The following is a 20,820-nucleotide window of genomic DNA, read 5'->3' as shown; positions in this document are numbered from 1 at the left end:
CACTAGAATAATAATGGACATAATATTTTTTTCAGTAAAGTTAAATAGATATAGTGGTGTGATTGGCTTGACGGTCACATAATATCCATCATAAAGGTGGCCCTCAAGGGGTAGGGCGTAATGTCCGGACCGCAACAGATTTAAGGAAAATAAATGAATGTTCTAGGCAATCTCTAGGAATGGGAGAATTGGGTTTGTTCTTTTGCAAACATGTAAACTAATCCACAAGCTCTGTTCACCCTATGTCGTCATCACTACATTATCTTGATGGCATCGAGAGAGGAGTGGAGGCGACGGCGACGACATCAGCGCACCATCTTTGGACGTGCCACCACCGTCATTTGAGACCTCCCACATCTTGACTCGTCATCAACGTCAACTGGAGAACAGCCATGATGGTGACCATATCAACGCACCGATGACAGATGCTCCTCCACTAACACATGAAATATTCTGCGTCATGACACATCGCCAATGACAACTGCATAACCACCCATGATGTGACGAGTCGACACGTCACCTCGTCTTTGTCGGTTATTTTATTTCGTATTTTCTCTTTCCTCCAAGACCTATATGCGCCTATGTTGCAAAAGAACATCTAGTGAATCTATTTTCAAGAATTGAAGTTTATTTCTTCTTGAAGTTTATTTCTTCATTGCCACCACCGCCCTTCCTCATGCAGACCGTCACCGTGCAAGCCGCCTGCGCCAGGCCACCAGTCCACACATGCAAGCTGCCCGCGCAGACCACCGCTTGCGTAGACAAGCCGCCCGCGCAGGCAAGCCGTCTGCGAAGGCCGCCAGTCCGCACAGTCAAGCCGCCTGCACAAACCACCGCCCTCGCACGCAAGCCACCCGCACAAGCCACCGGTCTGCACAGGCAAGCCGCCTACGCAGACCACCACCCTCGCAGGCAAGCCGCCCGCGCAGGCTGTCGGTCCACACAGGCAAGACTCCCACACAGACCATCGCCCCTGTAGGCAATCCGCCTACGCAGGCAAGCCGTTCACGCAGGTTGTCAGTTCGCACAGGCAAGCTGCTCGCGAAGACCACCAACCACACATGCAAGCCGCTCGTGCAAACCACCGACCGCACAGGCAAGCCTCCCGCGCCGACCGCCAGTCTGCGCAGGCAAGCCGCCCGTGTGGACCACTGCCCACGCAAGCAAGCTGTCCGTACAAGCAATTGACGTGGGCCGCCTACGCGCGCGCAGGCGGCCGCCCACGCAAGTCACTGCCTGCACGATCCACGACCGCACAAGCGCAAGTCACTGCCGCACGACGGTCGCCTACCCGACAGGTCGCCACCCACGTATGCTTCTCGCCCGCGCACCAGCTGCCCGCTTGTGCCGGCCGCCGCTCACATCTGCCCGCTCCGCCATCCTCACCCTCGCGTTTGCCTCACTACCCATTGTCATCCGTGCCCGTGCCCTCTACCACTCGCATGCACAACCGCCCGCATCCTACTGCATTTGTCTCATCTCGTCGAATTTGCTCTTGCTCCATCGACGGATCATCCTTTCTTCGGGATCGATAATGACACTTCGAGAATTCCCCGCAACCTCGTCACGCACTATCTAGTGCTGAGGTACTCTTCCACTCTTTGGTGTCTCGTGTTATTCATCTAGTGTTCCTCAAGAGTTTATCCACCACCGTCAGGTTTGATTTGGATTTTGAATTTTCAAGCAACTAGTTGAATAGGTTTTTGAATCTTCAAGCGGACAATCTTTTGAATTTATTGTTTTGGTGCTTGGCATCACCGCGGTGATCGAAGATAGTACTCCCGCCCTCAACGAGGAAAGGGGCTGCACCATCACTATTTCATCGAATTTAATTCTTCGAAATCGATCGTGTGATTCATGGTCTGGTTTTATCCTACCCATTCCCTAGTTGTTCCAATATCCATCACCTATCGTCATCACGTCTCGTCTCATCTAGTCATCCTGCATCATCTTGTCCTGTCTCCTCTAGTCATCCTTCATCAGGTGTGGGGTGAAAAGAAAAGAAGGGAAAGCCCTAGAAAATATTTGGTCCAAGTGATATTTGTTTTGGCCTTCCCCTATTTATACTAAGTGGGTATTTTTCATAAAACCCCTAAAACTTAAGTAAATCTTTTGATGTTTGAAGGTCCATTTTTGTGCGATCTTCTAGACCCATGTATAGGTCAAGTTAATGACTCTAGCTTCCCAATAACCTTTATTGACCTCCCAAATTAATTAATCATATCATCATAAAAATTAATTAATGTTGGATCGATTTAATCCATTGAATAGGTTTGAGTCTCTAACCCTTAGTGAATCGAGCGACACCTTATATTTTAGAAGATACAAAGGAATGTATATCGAATCTCACATGAATCATGATCATCATTGGTTATCATATATGTATTGTCCCTAATCTACTTGACTCGCGTAGATGACTTTGGGTATGGTCAACTATCATACCCTAACCAATCAGCAGAGTTAGTACTGATGCATTCGAAAATCATTTGAGAACTCTTCTCTGATATTTGTTTGCCTTGGCCAATGATTTAATTGCATTGTCATCTTTGAGTTGTATCCTCTTATACCGCGGGCAGATGATCCCATCTTGATCATTTAATCATTTATGCAAACTTCTTGATGTACCTAAACTAAGTTGTAGAATCTCATGATTAGAGAGCCGTAGGTCATTGTCAAAATGCAACTGTCCGTCCATAAGACGTCTTTGGTGTCTTAGGTATAAGGACCATTTACACAATCATGATGTGAGTTGATCTGAATGATTTTTTGGTGTAATACCATTCAGGGATTTTTACATATCATTTTAATGAATTCTTTTCCCTAAAAGGGCACCGCGATATCTATCCTTAGTCTCTCCACACTCAGGGCTACTATATTGGCCACTCATCATTATAGTGTTACTTTATCATCATATTTTGATGTCATTATTGAGTATCCTTCAAATAGGAATATCTAGAACATATGCTTAAAGACTAGTAATCTCCATATTTAGATCTCACCATAATTCACTAAGTCCTACCATATATTCACGAACTACATTATGAGCATCACACATGCACAATAATGAATATGTTCTATTAATGAACATGGTACGACATATGGAATTGTGGTTGATTTACTAGAAACATATATTTCTATCACAAACATTCCTAAGTTGGATGCAGAAACAATTCCATGAAGGTGATTGTGTGGTCAAGATGGGGTCATCCACCCGATGTCTTAGACAAAATTAACTAAAGAAAATGATAAACTTAAATAGAAAGGAAAATATTAGAGAAGATGATCTATGAAATTTCTTTCATGCATAAGAATTAACTAGAATGACCAATTGGGTTTGAAAATTAACCATATTCTAAGCCATTTGAGAGTCACATATGGATGAGGGATTATACATTTTTGAGAGTTGATGATGGTAAAGGCTTTATGAGAATGTTGACATAATCTTTTGTGTCTTTTAGGGCATGAGGTGTATCTTGCACCCCATAGGCCAACAACTTAACCAATTGATTAAGTTAACCAATTGAATAATTTATATATGTGTGATATAGCTAATTGATAAAGTCAGCCAATTAAAGGTTATTAGGCCGTTGAAGTTATTAACTTGACTGATACAAAAGGATGAAGGTTTTCAGTTGTTGGAGGATATACTCAAAGTTTGGAGATTTTTTTAATTATGTCAAAGGACAAGGAATTTTGTGAAATTTTCCCAAGGACTTTTATGAAGATTTTCCCTGATAGTATAAATAGAAGGGAGCACCCTCATTTAATACTCATGTGAGTTAGTTTGAATGCCTCCTTTTTCTTGTATTCCTCTTCCCCAAATGTTGGTTCTAGTGGGGATTGGATGGAGAGGAAATTTAATGTCTTCCAGATAAGTTCATGGAAAGAAGAGGAGATCTAGTGCTTTGAAGGTCGCATGGATGCGTCTAGAGGCCAAACATTTGAACGACTTGAAGATACTCACTTGATTACTCAAGAAATCATGGAGTTGATCCGTATAAAGGTGATGTTTTTTGGTTTTTCTATGTTCTTAGTTTTTTATTCGATATTCCACTACGCTTTTGAGATCACCAGGTTCGGATCCGGCAAGAGGCTATGTATACCCCGGACTTCACTCCGAGATTTCCTAGTATGGGAGACGCACGCTGGCGGCTTGAGCGGACACTTCGGCATCAACAAGACCATCCAGGAGATGGAGCACCGGTTCTTTTGGCCGTCTCTGAAGCGAGACGTGGGGAAGATCATTTCCCAATGTTCCACATGCACGAGAGCGAAAATGACGAAGCAGAACGCGGGCCTCTATACGCCCCTACCTGTCCCCGACAGACCGTGGGAAGACGTGAGCGTAGATTTTGTCTTAGGCCTGCCTAAGACCCTTAGGAACCATGATTCCATCATGGTTGTCGTCGACCACTTCTCGAAGATGGCACACTTCGTGCCATGTTTGAAAGCATCCAACGCATCTAGAGTTGCTCGGCTCTTCTTCGATCACGTGGTTAGGTTACACGGTGTACCGAAGACCATCGTCTCTGATCGAGACGTGAAGTTTACGAGCTACTTCTGGAATACTTTATGGGTTCTTATGGGGACCCAATTGAAGTTTTCCACGGCGTACCATCCTCAGACGGATGGACAGACGGAGGTTACCAACCGCAGTTTGGGTAACCTCCTTAGATCACTAGTGGGTGAAAACCTTAGGACGTGGGATCAAATCCTACCACGCGCCGAATTCGCTTTCAACCACTCGGTGAACCGCACAACAAGGAAGGCCCCGTTTGAGATAGTATACAATCAACTTCCTAGGAAGCCCATTGACCTCCTTCCCTTAGATTCATGTAGTAAAATCTCTAATGATGCATATGATTTTGCGAACGAACTTAGGACCATGCATGAGCACATCCATTCACGCATCTCATCCCTCAACGAGCAATACAAGGCTGCCGCCGACAAGGGACGTAGGTCCAGTATCTTCTCTGAGGGCGATCTAGTGATGGTTAGATTGAGGCCTGAGAGACACTCTCCAGGGGTCGCTACGAAGCTTCATGCTCGTAGTGCCGGGCCTTTCCGAGTAGCCCAACGGATCAACGACAATGCATATGTCGTGAGCATTCCTCCTAGTTGGGGAATTAGTTCTACTTTCAACGTATGTGATTTGGTCCGATATCATCCCTTGCCACCTATTGAAGAACCTCACAGCCACTCGAGACTTGATAGTGAAGTGAGCGAGAGTACACAGACCCCACTCCCCCTACCTACCCGTATACGGCAGGAAAAGATAAAAACAATACTGCAGGAGGTAATTAACGCTGTAGGGGATCGAGTGGAGCGCACATTCCTCGTGCACTGGCAGGGGCGCCCGACATCGGACGATACGTGGATCACGGAGGATGACCTACGGCGACACCGACCCGACCTGATCCAGCCCATCGACGACGTCACGGGGGACCATCGCGACGACACCGCCACGGGATGGGTCCGACCTCTCCGAGCCGCCCGCGCCCACGCCCACGACCCCGACTTTAAATATTCGTCGTAAGTCTTTTATTATTTTACTGTTTTGGTTATTGAGATAAACATTTGGACCCGGCCATGCATTAGGCCTCGTCCCTCCCCCTCGTTTGTGTTTCATCCTTTTGTCACGTGTAAGAGGAGGGCCACGTCATGAGACGGATCCCTCCTCCCCTTTATGGCCTCTTGGCACCCCTCTCCCCTATAGAAGTAGAAGGCATCCCCAAGGGCCGATAGAGATTGTCTTTGAGAAAAAAAAACCAAATTTCTTGTTTGTTTGTTAAATTTCCGCTCACGGCCATTTTGCGTCAAATTTAGAAGGGGGTCGTCCCCTACCTCTGTCCACAAACAGGGAGACTGCTCAACTTCCTCTGGGTTCCTGCTCCAAGGTCGTTCAGCCCCTCCCAGAAGGTGCTCCCTGTTGGTTTCGTCGTCCTTTCCTTGGTCCCTAGATTGCCCCGTAACGGCTCTTCTCTGGTAATCGACACTATGGGCCACACACCAGGCTTGCGCTGCCAACGGTCATTCTGGAGGCTCCTTCGGAGGCCGCTCAGTCCCTCAAGAACCTCTCGGTGGTCAGCCTGATCCACCCACATCGTCAGAAGACCGTGCAGTCCACCGCATCCGACCCGCGGAAATTCCCGAGCTTCCGTAGTCGCCGATTTTTCTCGGGAAGACTCTGCTGACCGAGGTTCCGACGCCTACGGCTCCTGTTTCCTCGTCCTGATCGGCGAACGGGTTGTCTCCGGCCGCTTCCCTCTGCCCGGACCTCTCCGGATCGGCACCTGATAATTAGCGCCGTCGCGTTCTTTGCCCGCCGTGAACACCGATTTCTCTCGGGAAGATTCTGCTGTCCGAGGTTCCGACGCCTACGGCTCCTGATTCCTCATCCTGATCGGCGAGCTGGTTGTCTCCCGCCGCTTCCCTCTGCCCAGACATCTCCGGACCGGCATCTGAACATTAGCCCGTCGCGTTCTTCCACCGCCGTGAACGCTCGAGCGGGCGTGCGACCTCTCCTCTTTTCTTGCCCGTCGGACGTTCGCGCTGTGCGGTCAACGGCTCTTCAGACTGCACTACGAATGCACCCTGGGTCCTCTACACCCTCCTCTCCTCTGTGCTATCCTGCCTGGAGCTGCTGCCTGTGATAGACGTTACTCTTGTGGCCGCACCTCTTGTACACGCGCCGGATTCGTCTTCGCCTCGTCGCGTATCTACCACAAGTGCCGAACGTTAGCTCGCCAAAGTAGCGGAGCATCACCCGGACGTGGAGTCCCTACCCAGGTTCCTCTTCGCTCCTCTTCCCCTATTTTATTACAGTATCGTTACCTCTTTCAGTACTGTCCTTCCCTATCGCATTCCCTGGCCGCTTAGCCTCGTCAAAGTCTCCTATAGGTCGCCACTTTCACTGAGTGAGATAGGATCTTTCTTGACGATTGACGACCCATCATCGTCGTTGTGGGGGAACTCCTGCGGGCGATCAAACGCCTCTCACGCCTAGCTCGATCGTGAGATCTCGAGGGTCACCCGGAGTAGAGCCGGACTTAGTCGTTGTCGAAGAGTTACTGGATTATCGTCCCACCTTCGGACCGTCCTTTCTACTTCCTGAAGGGTTATTTTAAACGAGCATTCATCTTCTTAATTGTGACGTAACACGAGCCGTCGATCCCGGCCGTACCGTGTTACATCAGCGAGTTCAAAGATATTTATTTTTTAAATATTGAGGCTTGTCTTATAGATCCAACCACATGGATGGGTAGAGGAGACACATAAAAATCTTAAACTTAAAAATTTCAGCTTAATTTGGCCTTTTGAATCATCATATATGAGGCTTTGAAGTTGGAAAAATTCTAGCTGTAGATACAATGCAAAAATCTCTCTCTGCTCATCCTCAACGGCACCACCATGTCATTTATGCTTACTCCTCAACCTCTCTCAAAATTTATAGAATGTTTGGTGCAGATTTTATCACATCATTCATTATCCACAACTTATGGAGCATCGAGTGTAACTGTTCAGAAAAGTGATACAGTAAAAGAAATCATTGACATAATATGCATAATTATTAATCTTATGTCAAGTTCATTCTTGGTAGAAACTGCATATATTGTATTAACCTGGTATGTATAATTGTTAATCTTACATATAGATTGAATGAGTAATATGTACTTCGTAACACATCAACTCTGATTGGTTCACTTTGTTTTCCCTCGGATATAAAGAGTTGATTTCACACAGAAAAATTGGTTAATAGATTCAAAAACTCAAATTTTGACTCCAAACTTTCTTTATTTAGAAAACATTTTGCATATTGATGATCACATGGGGGAAGCATCCCCATCTTTTAAGGGAGCTAATTGATTTATTGGAATTATTTATCTTATCAGTGTTTCCAAAAAGGGGGGAGAAATCTGTAACATATATGTATACTTGTCTTGAGGGAAAGACATGGTCCAGGTCGTAGTCCAGTTTTAGAAAAACATAAACCTAGACCTAAAGTTCAGCCCGGTCTCAGTCTGATCAGGTTGAAGGTCAATGTAAAAGTGAATGCCAGTATGAACAAAATAATTTAATCAAAATTTAGAGATTTTTTCTAATCAAAATTAGAAATAGTTTCATATTTTTTGGTATTTGACTGAAAGTGGTTCCCTTTCTCATACTTCACTCACCTTTGTTGCACTTGGTTGTCTCCTCACATCTTCCTAGACTTCATCTGAGTGCTTGATATTGTGTACCTAAGATAATCAACCATATTCATGATGATATATTTTTCCCATTGACTGAATTAATATGTTATTAGTTAGAATATGTTATTATTTTACCGTGGTCAGAGTCGGATACAACTTGTCAAGTATGAGCACCACTTTATATCGTTCTTTCATTAATCGATTATTTTTACCCCACATTTTTGTTTAGTGTGTATGATGTAAGAAAGATACAGAATAATATCAGTGAAAATAAGAAATGTATCAAGTAATTTTGAAAATGAGATCTCTTAAGCATCTGAAATCGGTATTTTTGCCCATTTCCCAAGAGACATATGTTGACCACGTTCTGAATTAGAGATAAAAAAATCTTTGATTATAACATCAATTACTCTTTCTCTTGAACTATGAGTATTCAGCGAAATGGTCTTGTTTCACTTTTAAAACATGGAGAGGATTTGACAAATTCACTAGGAATATTGGACAGTCCTTAATACAGAACTAGATCAGAGATATTGGAAGTGGGCACTCGAACAGACGGTTCGGATCGTGATCTGATCGATCCAATCTGGTCAATCTAGAGTTGTAACACGGATAAGCGGCCGTCTTCTGTCCTCACAGACGCCGACATCTGTCTTCATCCGCATCCAAGGACGTATGACTGAAGGAATTACTTTCAGTTATCCTTCATTAGTCACTTGGATGATCCGTCACTAGGATGATTGATGACGAAAATGAGGGAGAGTGAGAGAGAAAAGAATAGAGTGGGTGAGAAATAGAGGGAGAAAGAGGGAGCATACGAGAGAAAATCTGGCGAGACTTGGATAAAAGATAATAAGGAACAGAATAAAAAAAGGAATATCAGCAAATAATGGTAGAAACCAGAAACGAAAGCTTTGGAATTCTCAGACAGCAGGATAATTATAATTGAAATATAAGATGCTTGAATATGAATTAAAGAGTCTTAATATCTCAAATCTAATAAATTTCAGTATGTAATTGTCAAATTTCAGTATGTAATTGTACTTCATTTCGGTCAGCCTAAGTCCCATTAAAATAAGGATGCCGATATTTTATAGGGTTTTTGTATTTAGAACCAGGCTTCTCAATATCTGAGTCGATTCTACTTTAAACCACACATTAAAAAATTGTCTCAATTATATCTCAACATGATAACTCATACCTTATCAAATTGTTCTGAATTGATCTCTCGTGGGTCACATTCTATCTTAATATGTTCACTCTTAACTTCTTAAAGCCTGTCTATTTAAATTCGATCGGTAACATAAATATTTTTCAGTACTTTTTTATAGTCTCCGTCTCAATATAATGATAAAGTTTCATATTAATTCTAAATTTTTATATAAGTACAATTATAAAGTCCATTCAACACTCTCATGCTATCTAATTTTAATAAACTAACTTTTACATATTCCAACTTTTTATATTTGGTTTTCTATTTTTCAGTACATGTTTTAAAGTCTCCATCTCAATATAATGATAAAGGTCTGATATTTATTCTAAAATCATTATATAAGTACGATTATAAAGTCAATCCAACGCCGCTCTCATGCTTTCTAATTAAAATAAACTAACTTTTAGATTTATTCCAACTTTAATATTTATTTTTCAGTAGATTTTTTTTAAGTCACCATCTCAATATCATGGTAAAGTTCTTATATCTATTCTAAAATCATTATATAAGTACAATTATAAAGTCAATTCAGCACTCGCATGCTATCTAATTGAAATAAACTAACTTTTAAATTTATTCCAACTTTTATGTTTATTTATCTATTTTTCAGTTCATTTTTAATGTCTGCATCTCAATATAATGAGAAATTTCTCATATTTATTCTAAAATAATTATCTGAGTACAATTATAAAGTGAATTCAATGCTCTCATGTGATCTATTGAAATCATACTATATTTTAGGTTTTTTCCAAATTTTCTATCTATGATCTATTTTTGAGTTCATTTTTTAAATTCTCCATCTCAATATAATGTGAAATTTCTCATATTTATTCTAAAATAATTATATAAGTACAATTATTAAGTCATTTTAACGCTCTCATGTTATTTCATTGATATAAAATAACCTTTAGATTTATTCCAACCAGCCAAGTTTTCTCCACAGAATTCCCTTTCATTCCAAGGCATAACTTGTATCCATGCACTTCATATTATTCTGGAGTTCACTCCCAGAAATACAGCCATCCCTACCCTATCACGTCAATCCCACGAGCCTCTTATTCATTCTCGTTCGATCACTCTCGGGGAGCAAGTCATGTTCAAAATAACATAACCTTTTTTTGATTGATCAAATTACCTGATTTTTATCAGTTTATCAGTTTCAATAATATCAAGTAATATCTTCCACTTTATCAGTTTCAATATCCATTCATCAAATTACCTGATTTTTATCTATCATAACAGCTTTCTTGTTTATACATTAAACCAACCAATGTGTAACTTTTGATGTCCATATTTCCATACTAAGCTGGTGTAAACATATTGATCGATTAAAAAATCCATATTTCCAATTTTGGTTGCTACCATAATTAAATGCAACCTCAATAAAAATATTTACTTATTCATAAGTTGAATATTATGATTTATTATATTATGTTCTTAACTTTGATATGGTGTACTGGTATTTTCCCGTCAAATTGATGCCGTTTATGTTTTTCCCATTGATTGAATTAATATGTTTCGAGAGGGTATCGATTTGCGATTCTGATGTGGACATCCTTTCCCCTCGCCAAAATTTGAAGGCCCATTGAACAATGAATTGAACGGTGATCTCTAGTGGAAACCGCTGGCTGCTGGTCGATTGTGACGAAATCATTGCCACTATCTCTCTTGTCGACGGTGGAACTCTACTAACTTGTTCTCGTAGTCATTTGTTGGTCATCACTACTCTCATCTGGGTGTACGTTTGGATGAAGATTCCACATTTTTAGTGACATCCTCGAGCCCTCTCTGACGCTTCATAATTTATTCAAATGCTACGTTGAACACTGGTCATGAAATGAAGACACACGGTAATGCTGATCGATGCACTTCCTCTTGGTCATCGAGGTCGTTGATAAAGTGTTAATTTTATCATATTTTTGGGCTTTTAATGCTCACAAACATTAATTTTCAAGGCATGTTACCATGATTTTAGGTTGAAATAAGAATTTCATTAAATTTCAAGTTAAACCACGTTTGATAAATAATTAGGTCAATATATACATATTAAACATTTTTAAAATGAATGTTAACAAAAATTAAACGTTTTAATTGACCTATTTCTGTTAATAAAAATAAATTAAATAATAAAACTTATTTTAGAATCAATAAATTTTTTTCTACGGATTAATGAATGGTGTTTAGGATTTATTTCAATTTGTTTTTAATAAATAATTATTTTTCTTATAAAACTGGTCCTTATTGGGCCAGTTTAAGCGCTAATGGCATTGATGAGTGGCACAGAGCACAGATGAAGGGAGCAAGCCAATCAGAAGGCACGATCGCACCACACCGAGTTAAGCTCGACCAATGAAATGCGACTTAACTCGCTGCGTGCGACGCAGTGAGTTAAGTCGCACAAAGCTTGTGTGGACCAATAGGAGGGCATATTTCCATGGTCCACACAAGCCACGCTCATACGAAGCGCGGGTACACGCACTGCCATGCATGCGAAGGGCAATGAGTGTGTGGTGCCACGTGGCCAAAATTTCATGGCGTCGTGCACACTACGTGCAAAGCGATATAGACGAGAGTAGTAACTGAATCAAAAGAACAAGTTCTTCTGATTCTGCGGCGATAAAAGGGGTAAATCAAAAAATTAAGCGGCTGTTCTTGATTTTAAAGCTCGAGGAAAGAAGCCCAGCCTCCTCGAAGTTTCAGGAATACACCAGAAGTAATTTGGAGCTCAAATTTTTGAAGAATTTTGCAGATCCGTTGCCGCAATTTCGAGCTGATTCAAGCCAAAATTATTGGAAATTCTGGCCGTTCGTTGCACGGATTCAGTCCATATCAGTTCTCTGATTATCTCTGGTACCTCTAGGATCAATTTTACTGTATTTTACTGTCGGATTGGTTTTTAATTTTTCTCAATTTGGAATCCCATGCACGTTCCTCATTTTTCCCAAATTCTGTTTTTTATCATCTTAATTCGTAAAATTTGGTTCATTTTCAAATCAATTAGAATTGATTGATTATCAATTTCCTATTTTGAATCATATTTGTCCCTTAAATCATCAAATTCAATCTCGTACTTCTTAAAATTAGCAAATCGTGAATCATATTCACGGTTTGTTATTTAAGATCATTTTTACAATTTCCACTTAATTAGGATAAAAATATAATAAAAATACTCCTAACATTCTAAACCTGTGAGAAATAAATCAAATAAATACACAAAACACTAGAAAATGTTACCGTAGGCTTTCTAGTCTATAAGAAATTGGATAAATCCTTATAAAATATTGGTAATAACAATTGGGATAAATTTTTTATCTAATTCATTCCTGATTGACTATAAAGGAAATAAAAAAAATTATTCAACTGAATTAAGTATTTGGGTTAAACAAATAAGTAAAGCATACTTAATGAGAACTGTTGATCTAGATTTTTGTCACACTCACATCCTAAAAATCTAAGATCCATTAGATACTTAAACAATCTAGTAGGGGATTAGTTAGTAATCTTATCAATAATTACTAACTAATCATAAAATCTGTTAAAATCTAAAAAATTCATATCTGTTAAAACCTAGAGTGCTAATCCCTAATTTGAGGAAAACTGAATTTGTGTATCGCATCCCTAGAGTTCGACCCACTACTTAAACACTAAGGGATAAAATAAATATTATCACTTAAGTTCAAAAAACCCTTAAATAACGACATATAAACACGTACATTTCAAACTTATCAGTCTCCCTAGGTATATAACCAGTTCCTTGATTCTATATTCAAGATCATTCATGTAATCTTCATTAAATATGCCCTCAATATCATCCGTGTTGTCCTCCTCTCTAATGTCTTCCTTTTCTGTCATTCTCTCTCAGTCCTTAAAGTTAGTATCTTGTTCTTCTTGATGTTCAAGTTCAGTTATTATTCCACTGTCCTCGACGTCGTGAAAGTTATTTTGTTGGAATGAGGTTCGAGCACAAGGTAGTACAAACTTTGGCATTGAGTGCATGGCTTTCATCCGAGTAATCCTTCTCCCTCTAGGCTGACTTGGTATTATTACTGAAGGGCTTGTCTCACCACCTTGAGCTTCCTCATGCAACAGTTGCAAATCTCCACTATCAGCAATGATGTCTTGATTTTCATCCTCTTGACTTTGAAGAATTTAATCCTAACAAAGGGCTCACTGGTGCTGAAAAGGAAATCTCCCCACGAGTGGGTTGCAATATCAACTAATTTGGAAAATGACATCTCTTAAGCATCTCAAATTGGTATACTTTCCCATTTCCCATGAGACATATGTTGATCACATTCCAAAGCGGAGATAAATTGATCTTTGATATATGATCAATTACTCTTTCACTTGAACAATGAGTATTCGGTGGAATGTCCTTGTTTCACTGTTAAGACAAGGAGAAGATTTGGCCAATTCACTAGGAATATTGTGCAGTCCTTAATAGAGAACTAGATCGGAGATATTGGATGTGGGCGCTTGTACCCTAGTCATAAGGCAGATCAATAACATGCGCATCCGTCCCTGATTTCTATAAAGTTTTTAAACATGGATCTCCTCGGCGATGTAGGTAAGAATATAACTTTGTCATTTTAGCTGGATTTAATCGGATCATTACAAGATCACTTTATTACGATTGGTTAAAGCGATGATGCACATCGGATCATTACAAGATCACTTTATTAGGATTTGATAAATATCATTTTGTAATCGATATTTTTAAAGGGTAATTTTATAAATATCATTAAGATTGCCTGCGGTGGCATTGGTGACATTACCATTGTCACGACAACTTGTTCGGCTGAACTGACCTGTTGCAGCGTACTCGAATGTGTGTTTTAAGTTTCATACAGAACCGTGTTTCCCAATATCTAAGTCGATCATGACTTAACATGACAACTCATACCTTATCAAAATTTTCCCAGTTTCATTGAAATATCACTCACTCATTTTCTTGTACTTCTGAATTTGCCTCTCTTGGTTCACATTATATCTTCGTATGTTCGCTCTTAATTTCTTAAAGCCTGTCTATTTAAATTAGATGGGCAACATATCTATTTTTTAATACTTTTTTTATAGTCTCCATCTCAACATAATGACAAAGCTCTCATATTCATTCTAAATTGTTATAGACGTGCAATTATAAACTCAATTCAACGCTCTCATGCTATCTAATTTAATTAAACTAACTTTTAGATTTATTTTAGCTTTTATGTTTAGTTATCTATGTTTCAGTATTTTTTAAAAATTCTACATTCCAATATAGTGATAAAGTTCTGATATTTATTCTGAATTCCTATATAAGTACAATTATAAAGTCAATCCAACGTTCTCACCTTATCTAATTAAAATAAACTAAAGTTTAGATTTGTTCCAACTAACTAAGTTTTTTCATATGAAGTAATATCATAAATTTTGTCAATCTCAATACCCATTCATCAAACTACCTGATTTTTATTTATCATAACGGCTTTCTTGCTTATACATGAAATCAACCGAGTTGTAACTTTTGATGTCTATCTTTGATATGGTCTACCGGTATTCCCCGTCAAATGGACACCGTTTATATTTTGCCCATTGAGTGAATTTATATGTTACGAGATAGAATTATTTTACCGTGGTCAGAGTTGGATACAACTTGTCAAGTATAAACACCACATTTTTTATAGTGTGTATGATGTAAGAAAGTTAAAGATTTATATCAGTCAGTATAAGATATATATCTAGTAATTTCGAAAATGAGACCTCTTGAGCATCTGAAATCGATATGTTTGCCCATTTCCCAAGTGACATAGGTTGGCCGCGTTCTGAATCAGAGATGAATAAATCTTTGATTATATGATCAATTACTCTTTCTCTTGAACTATGGGTATTCAGTGGAATGGTCTTGTTTCATTTTTAAGACACGGAAGATTCTACCAATTCACTAGGAATACTGGGCAGTCCTTGATACAGAACTAGATCGGAGACATTGTGTGTGGGCACTCGTACCTCAGTCCTAAGGTAGATCAATAACATGCGCACCCGTCCCTGACTTCTATAAAGTTTTTTAAGGTTCGATATCCTCGGCGATGTAGGTAAGAATATAACTTTGGCATTTTGGCTGGATTTACTCGGATCATCATAAGATCACCTTTCTGGCATATCGGATCGTCACCTGTAAATGTCATTTTATAAAAAAAGATATCTATAAAAGGTAGTCTTATGAATATATTTTTAAGATTGCCGGCGGTGGCATTGATGACAATGCCATCGCCACAACAACGCGTTTGGCCGAACTGACCTATTGCGGTGTACTAGCCAAGGCGAGTTTGACTTTTCATCAATGGCGAAACCTATGGTCGAGCGTGTGTTTTAGGGAGAATCTAGAATAATAAAGAAACATGCATCTTCAGGGCCAGATTGACTAATGGATGCCCTCTGCATGGTGTCACCCAACACAAAAATAACAACGAAATGGGACTATACTGGAGAGGCCCGAGGGCCTCGGCCCCAACAGTTTTACGAGCTTCCAGGAGAGAATGGCTTGGGGCAAGGAGTGTCGTCTAAGAACGCCAACAATTCATCGAGATCCGTAAGCCCTCCTTCCGAGTGAATATTCACACTCTGAGAATTGCTATCTTCTGGTCCTGCATATAAAAAAAATACAAAAGATGATGAGAAGTATGGTGGTGCCCATGACGATGAAAATGATGATAAGAGAAAGAAGATTAAGAGGGCCATATACACACCGGTCAAAGAAGGGACCGAGACGTCATGGACCCAACTCTGAGGAATGATGTCGTCCAAGTCTGCACTTGCACAAAAAAGGAGAAGACGAGTGTAAGATGAGGAGGAAAAAGAAGAAGAGCAAGGGGGTGATTAAAACACCTTCTTCCATTAGCGCCGCCTCGAGCGACTTCCAATCAATAGAATCGTCTTTCGTCTCTATGTCTGGCAAAATAGAAAACAAGACGATTGGGTATAACGATGCCCATTGCGATGCAAATGACGATGAAACGGAAAGAATCAACGCTAAGAGAGCGAGTGAGTGATGTGCGCACCCGTCACTAGTGCAGTTGGGATGCTTTCGAGGCCATTTATCTGGGCGCAGGGTCCGCAGGCCGCTTCCTCAAGGGGCGGCGCAGGTGTCAAGTCAACCGTCTCATGGAGTCGAGTGGTTTCAATGGTCGGCGCAGGGATTTGGACAGAAGGGAGCTCCATCGAGCCCATCTCTCTATTGGGGGGCATCTGAGAAGGAGTCTCGCTGTCGCCATTCAAGGCGTTGCTCGGGCCTGGTTCATGGCACGCGCCCGAGGCGAGCGTTGGGGCCACTAGTTCTGGAGAGTAGCTCAAAGGTGGCCGGGCCACTGCAGACCTCACAGTGTCCGGGTCCCGCATCAGAAAGTCCATGATCTGAGGGGACAATATCTGCCGATAGACCTCTAAAGTGTCCGGGTCGTTCCGGAACACGTTGCATGAGACAAAGGAACCATCCTCGCGATATAGAGGCACCTCGAGCTTGCGCCTCACCTTGCGTTAGAAAAATCAAAAGTTTTACACCACTCTAAAACTAAAACCCCACGCTCAGAATCAGATAGAGATATCTAGAAAGGCGAGATTGAGAGATACATAAAGAAAACAAGAAACCGAGAGAAAGAGGGGAAAAAGAGAGAGAGAGAGAAAGACGGCGACCGCGAGATTAAGTCAACCGAGATAGAAAGAGAAAACGAAAAGACAGAAAGAGAGATATCCTGCGAGAGAGAGCAAGCGAGACCCAGATAGCAAAAAACATCTACGGAGGGTTAGAGAGTGCGAGAAAGAGAAAGAGAGAGATTGACGGAGAGGTAAGAAAGGGAGACCGAGAGAGAGAAAGAGATTGACCGATAGAAAGAATAACAGAGAGTGAGGGTGAAAGACAGACCGCGAGAGAGAAAAAGAGAGAAACATTGACCGCGAGAGGGATAAAAGACACCGAGAGAGAAAGGAGAGACCGGAAGAAGAGTAAGTCAACCGAGATAAAAAGGGAAAACGAAAAGAGAGAGAGAGAGAGATATTCTGAGAGAGAGAGCAATCGAGACCCAGATAGCAAAAAAGATATACGGAGGGTTAGAGAGTGCGAGAAAGAGAAAGAGAGAGATTGACGGAGAGGGGAGAAGGGAGACCGAGAGACAGAAAGAAATAGACCGATAGAAAGAATGAAAGAGAGTGAGGATGAAAGACAGACCGCGAGAGAGAAAAGGAGAGAAATATTGACCGCGACAGGGATAAAAAGACGCCGAGAGATAAAGGAGAGACAGGAAGAAGACTAAGTCAACCGAGATAAAAACAGAAAACGAAAAGAGAGAAAGAGAGATATCCTGAGAGAGAGAGCAAGCGAGGCCCAGATAGCATAAAGGATATACGGAGGGTTAGAGAGTGCGAGAGAGAGAAAGAGAGAGATTAACGGAGAGGGGGAGAAAGGGAGACCGAGAGGGAAAGAAATAGACCGATAGAAAGAATAACAGATAGTGAGGGTGAAAGACAGACCGCGAGAGAGAAAAAGAGAGAAACATTGACCGCGAGAGGGATAAAAAGAGACCCAGAGAGAAAGGAGAGACCGGAGGAGAGGGAGAGCGAGGCCGGGAGAGTAAGAAAAGAGAAAGATTGACGGAGAGAAAGGGAGAAAGAGAGAAAGAGAATCTGAGAAAGACCAAAAAGCGAGCGAGATGGGGCTACGCAGACGGAAACAAAGAAACAGAGAAAGAACACAGAGAGAGAGAGAGAGAGAGGGAGAGAGAGAGAGTGAGAGAGAGAGAAAGAGAGAGAGAGAGAGAGAGAGAGAGAAAGAGAGAGAGAGAGAGAGAGAGAGAGAGAGAGAGAGAGAGAGAGAGAGAGAGAGAGAGAGAGAGAGAGAGAGAGAGAGAGAGAGAGAGAGAGAGAGAGAGAGAGAGAGAGAGAGAGAGAGAGAGAGAAAGAGAGAGAGAGAGTGGAGAGAGAGAGAGAGAGAGATAGAGAGTGAGAGAGAGAGAGAGACAGAGAGAGAGAGAGAGTGAGAAAGAGAGTGAGAGAGAGAGAGAGGGAGAGAGAGAGACACCGTGACATAGACGGAGAGAAAGAAACAGAGAGGAGAGTCCGAGAAAGAAACAGAGACCAAAAAGAAGAAACAAAGAAGAAGCGAAGTGAATGGAGCAACACAGGCGGAAAGAAGGAAACAGAGAAAAACCGAAGAGAGTGAGAAACACACACACGCACACCATGACAAAGAGATATATATATATAGAGAGAGAAAGGCCATGATAGAGAGAAAGAGATCTCGAGAGTGAGAGACAGAGAGGGTGAATAAGTGAGTGAATGATAGAAGCCAGGATGATTCTCGAGATGTGACGTAGACGAACTAAAAAATGAGGCCATGGATTGAAGGAGAAGAAGCAGATGCGGCCATGGATTGCAGAAATCGAATGAGACTCGCGCAGATTAAAATGAACAAGAAAATGGAGCGAAAGAGGTAAAATCTTCTACCGTTGCACGGCAAAGCGTTGCGGAAAATCTAAAAGACAAAACAAAATGATCGAGATCCTTACCAAGTGTGTGGAAGGATTGGATGCTGCGCCGCGTTTGCGTCCGCGCCGTTCCATGGCGAGCGTCAGAGAAAGGGAGTGCTGGAAGAAGTGGAGAGACTCAAAGAAGAGGATCAAACAATACGAGTGAAGATAGCGAAAGTGAGGGAGATTATAATGATACCATGCGAGCCAGCAAACGAGGAGCGACTGATCCGGGATCCAACGACGAGAGACAATCGCGGAAACTGTTTGACGCTATTGTCGCGGTGCCACGGAGAACGGACGGCTCGGATCGCGATCTGTTCGATCCATTCTAGACAATCTTAAGTTGTTAATCACGGATAGGGAAGGACACGGTATGACCGAAGTTGGGTCAGACCGGACCGAACCGGACCAACGGTCAGCCCTTTTAGGGCTGACCGAACCTTCTGGTCCGGTCCGGTTCGCACATCGAACCAGACCGAACTCCCCCTCCTTGCGTCCTCTCCCTCTCCCCTACTCCCTCTCCCTCTCCCCCTCTCTCCCTCTGTTCTCCCTCCCTCTCCTTGCTTCCTGTCTCGCGCTCGTTCTCTCGTCGCCTGCGCATCCTCTCTCCGTCTATCTCTCTCTCTCGTTCTCTCGTCGTCTCTCCCGCACGTTCTCTCTCGCTCTCTCCCGTCCGTTCTCTCTTCCACTCTCTCTCTCCCTCTTTCTCTTTCTTTCTCTCTCTCTCTCTCTCTCCCTCTCCATCTCTCTCCCTCCCTCTTCCTCTTCCTCTTTCTCTCTTTCTCTCTCTCTCTCTCTCTCTCTCTCTCTTTATCTCTCTTCTCGTCTTACTCTCTCTCTAGTTTGCTTTCCATTTCTCTGTCCCTCTTTCCCTTGCTCTCGTTCTCATTCTTTTCCACTCACTTTGTTTCCCTGTGTCTATCTCGTTTCTCTCCCCCACTCTCGCACCTGCTCACCCGATCTCCCTCTCCTCTCTCTATCTCGTTCTCCCCCTCTCTCTCTCACGCTCTCTCCCGGCCTCTCCCTCCTCTCTTTCACTCTCTCACCCCGATCTCCCTCTCTCTCAACCCCATCTCTCTCTCTCCCTCGCTTCCTCTCACCTTCTCTCTCTCACCCTCTCTCCTGCTCTCCCCCTCCTCCTCTCTCAAGGCCCTCTATCTCGCCTTCTCTCCCTCTTTCCCCTTCTCTCTAGAACTCTCTCCTGCGCTCCCTCTCCTCCTCTCTCCCTCTCTCAAGCCCTCTCAGTCTCTCTTACGCTCACTGTCACCCCCTCTCTCTCCCTCTCTCTGTCACCCTCTCACCTGCTCTCTCCCTCTCTCCCTCTCTCCTGCTCTCTCCCTCTCTCTTTCTCTCTCTCACACACGTTCTCCCTCTTGCAATCTCTCTCTATTAAACTCCCTGCCTCTCGCCTGCTCCGTCTCCCTCTCTCCCCCTTACTTCCCTCTCAGGCTCTCCCCCTCATTCTGCCTCTCGCTGTCTCTCAGTCTCTTCCTCTCTCCCTATTGTACTCTCCTTCTTACCTGCTCCCTCCCTCCCTTTGCACTCTCTCTCTTTCCTATGGTATTCTCTCTGCCGTTACACCATCTCAGTGTCACTCTCTCCCTCTCTCATTCTCACGCTCTTTCACCATCTCCCTCTCACTCTCTCATTATTCAGCACTGCTTCAGCACCAAGGGTGACTTAGATGCAGGTAGGAGACAAAGTCAACTTAACATTGTCTAGTCAACATGAACCACCGAAGACCGGACTGGACTGAGCACTAACCGAGACCGACACCGGACCTAACTTCAAACCTTGGTTTAGCTTTTCGGTGAAACCTGACCGAGACCGGACCGTGTCCTTACCTAATTACGGATCAACGGCTGTCTTCCGTCCTTGCAGTAGCCTGCATGCGCATTCGTCCCGAGGCCAG

At 42.4% G+C, this 20,820-nt stretch overlaps 1 protein-coding gene and 1 long non-coding RNA gene across 3 annotated transcripts; one reads left to right on the top strand and one right to left on the bottom strand.

Moving 5' to 3' along the window:
- Window positions 1–5,834: 5,834 nt before the first annotated feature.
- Window positions 5,835–7,229, top strand: LOC144706683 (uncharacterized). Its single transcript, XR_013582298.1, has 2 exons — window positions 5,835–6,789; window positions 6,901–7,229. It is a non-coding gene; the product is annotated as an uncharacterized LOC144706683 (long non-coding RNA).
- A 7,606-nt stretch (window positions 7,230–14,835) lies between these two features.
- Window positions 14,836–19,682, bottom strand: LOC144707203 (uncharacterized). Of its 2 annotated transcripts, XM_078580335.1 has the most exons (5): window positions 18,945–19,682; window positions 16,446–16,914; window positions 16,273–16,335; window positions 16,134–16,193; window positions 14,836–16,031 (listed from the first exon to the last, which is right to left on the bottom strand). In XM_078580335.1, exons 1-5 carry the CDS (start codon window positions 18,996–18,998, stop codon window positions 15,904–15,906), a joined length of 774 nt encoding a protein of 257 aa, XP_078436461.1. In that variant the 5' UTR covers window positions 18,999–19,682; the 3' UTR covers window positions 14,836–15,903. The 2 variants fall into 2 exon arrangements, with proteins under 2 accessions (XP_078436461.1, XP_078436460.1); XM_078580334.1 differs by having other exon boundaries at window positions 14,836–16,193.
- Between the last annotated feature and the right edge of the window lie 1,138 nt (window positions 19,683–20,820).

Source organism: Wolffia australiana, chromosome 8 (genome assembly GCF_029677425.1).
Source record: "Wolffia australiana isolate 7733 chromosome 8, ASM2967742v1".
NCBI lineage: Eukaryota > Viridiplantae > Streptophyta > Magnoliopsida > Alismatales > Araceae > Wolffia > Wolffia australiana.
Note: the sequence above shows the minus strand (reverse complement) of the source record. Positions and strands in the feature narration are given on the sequence as shown.

What these genes read in the sequence shown, in the direction of transcription:
- LOC144707203 (XM_078580334.1), bottom strand. Translation starts at nt 18,998, where the DNA reads ATGGAACGGCGCGGACGCAAACGCGGCGCAGCATCCAATCCTTCCACA. An exon ending in CCCAACTGCACTAGTGACGG is followed by an intron (nt 16,336 to 16,445) that starts GTGCGCACATCA and finishes CTATTTTGCCAG; the next exon opens with ACATAGAGACGAAAGACGAT. An exon ending in GGCGGCGCTAATGGAAGAAG is followed by an intron (nt 16,194 to 16,272) that starts GTGTTTTAATCA and finishes GTGCAAGTGCAG; the next exon opens with ACTTGGACGACATCATTCCT.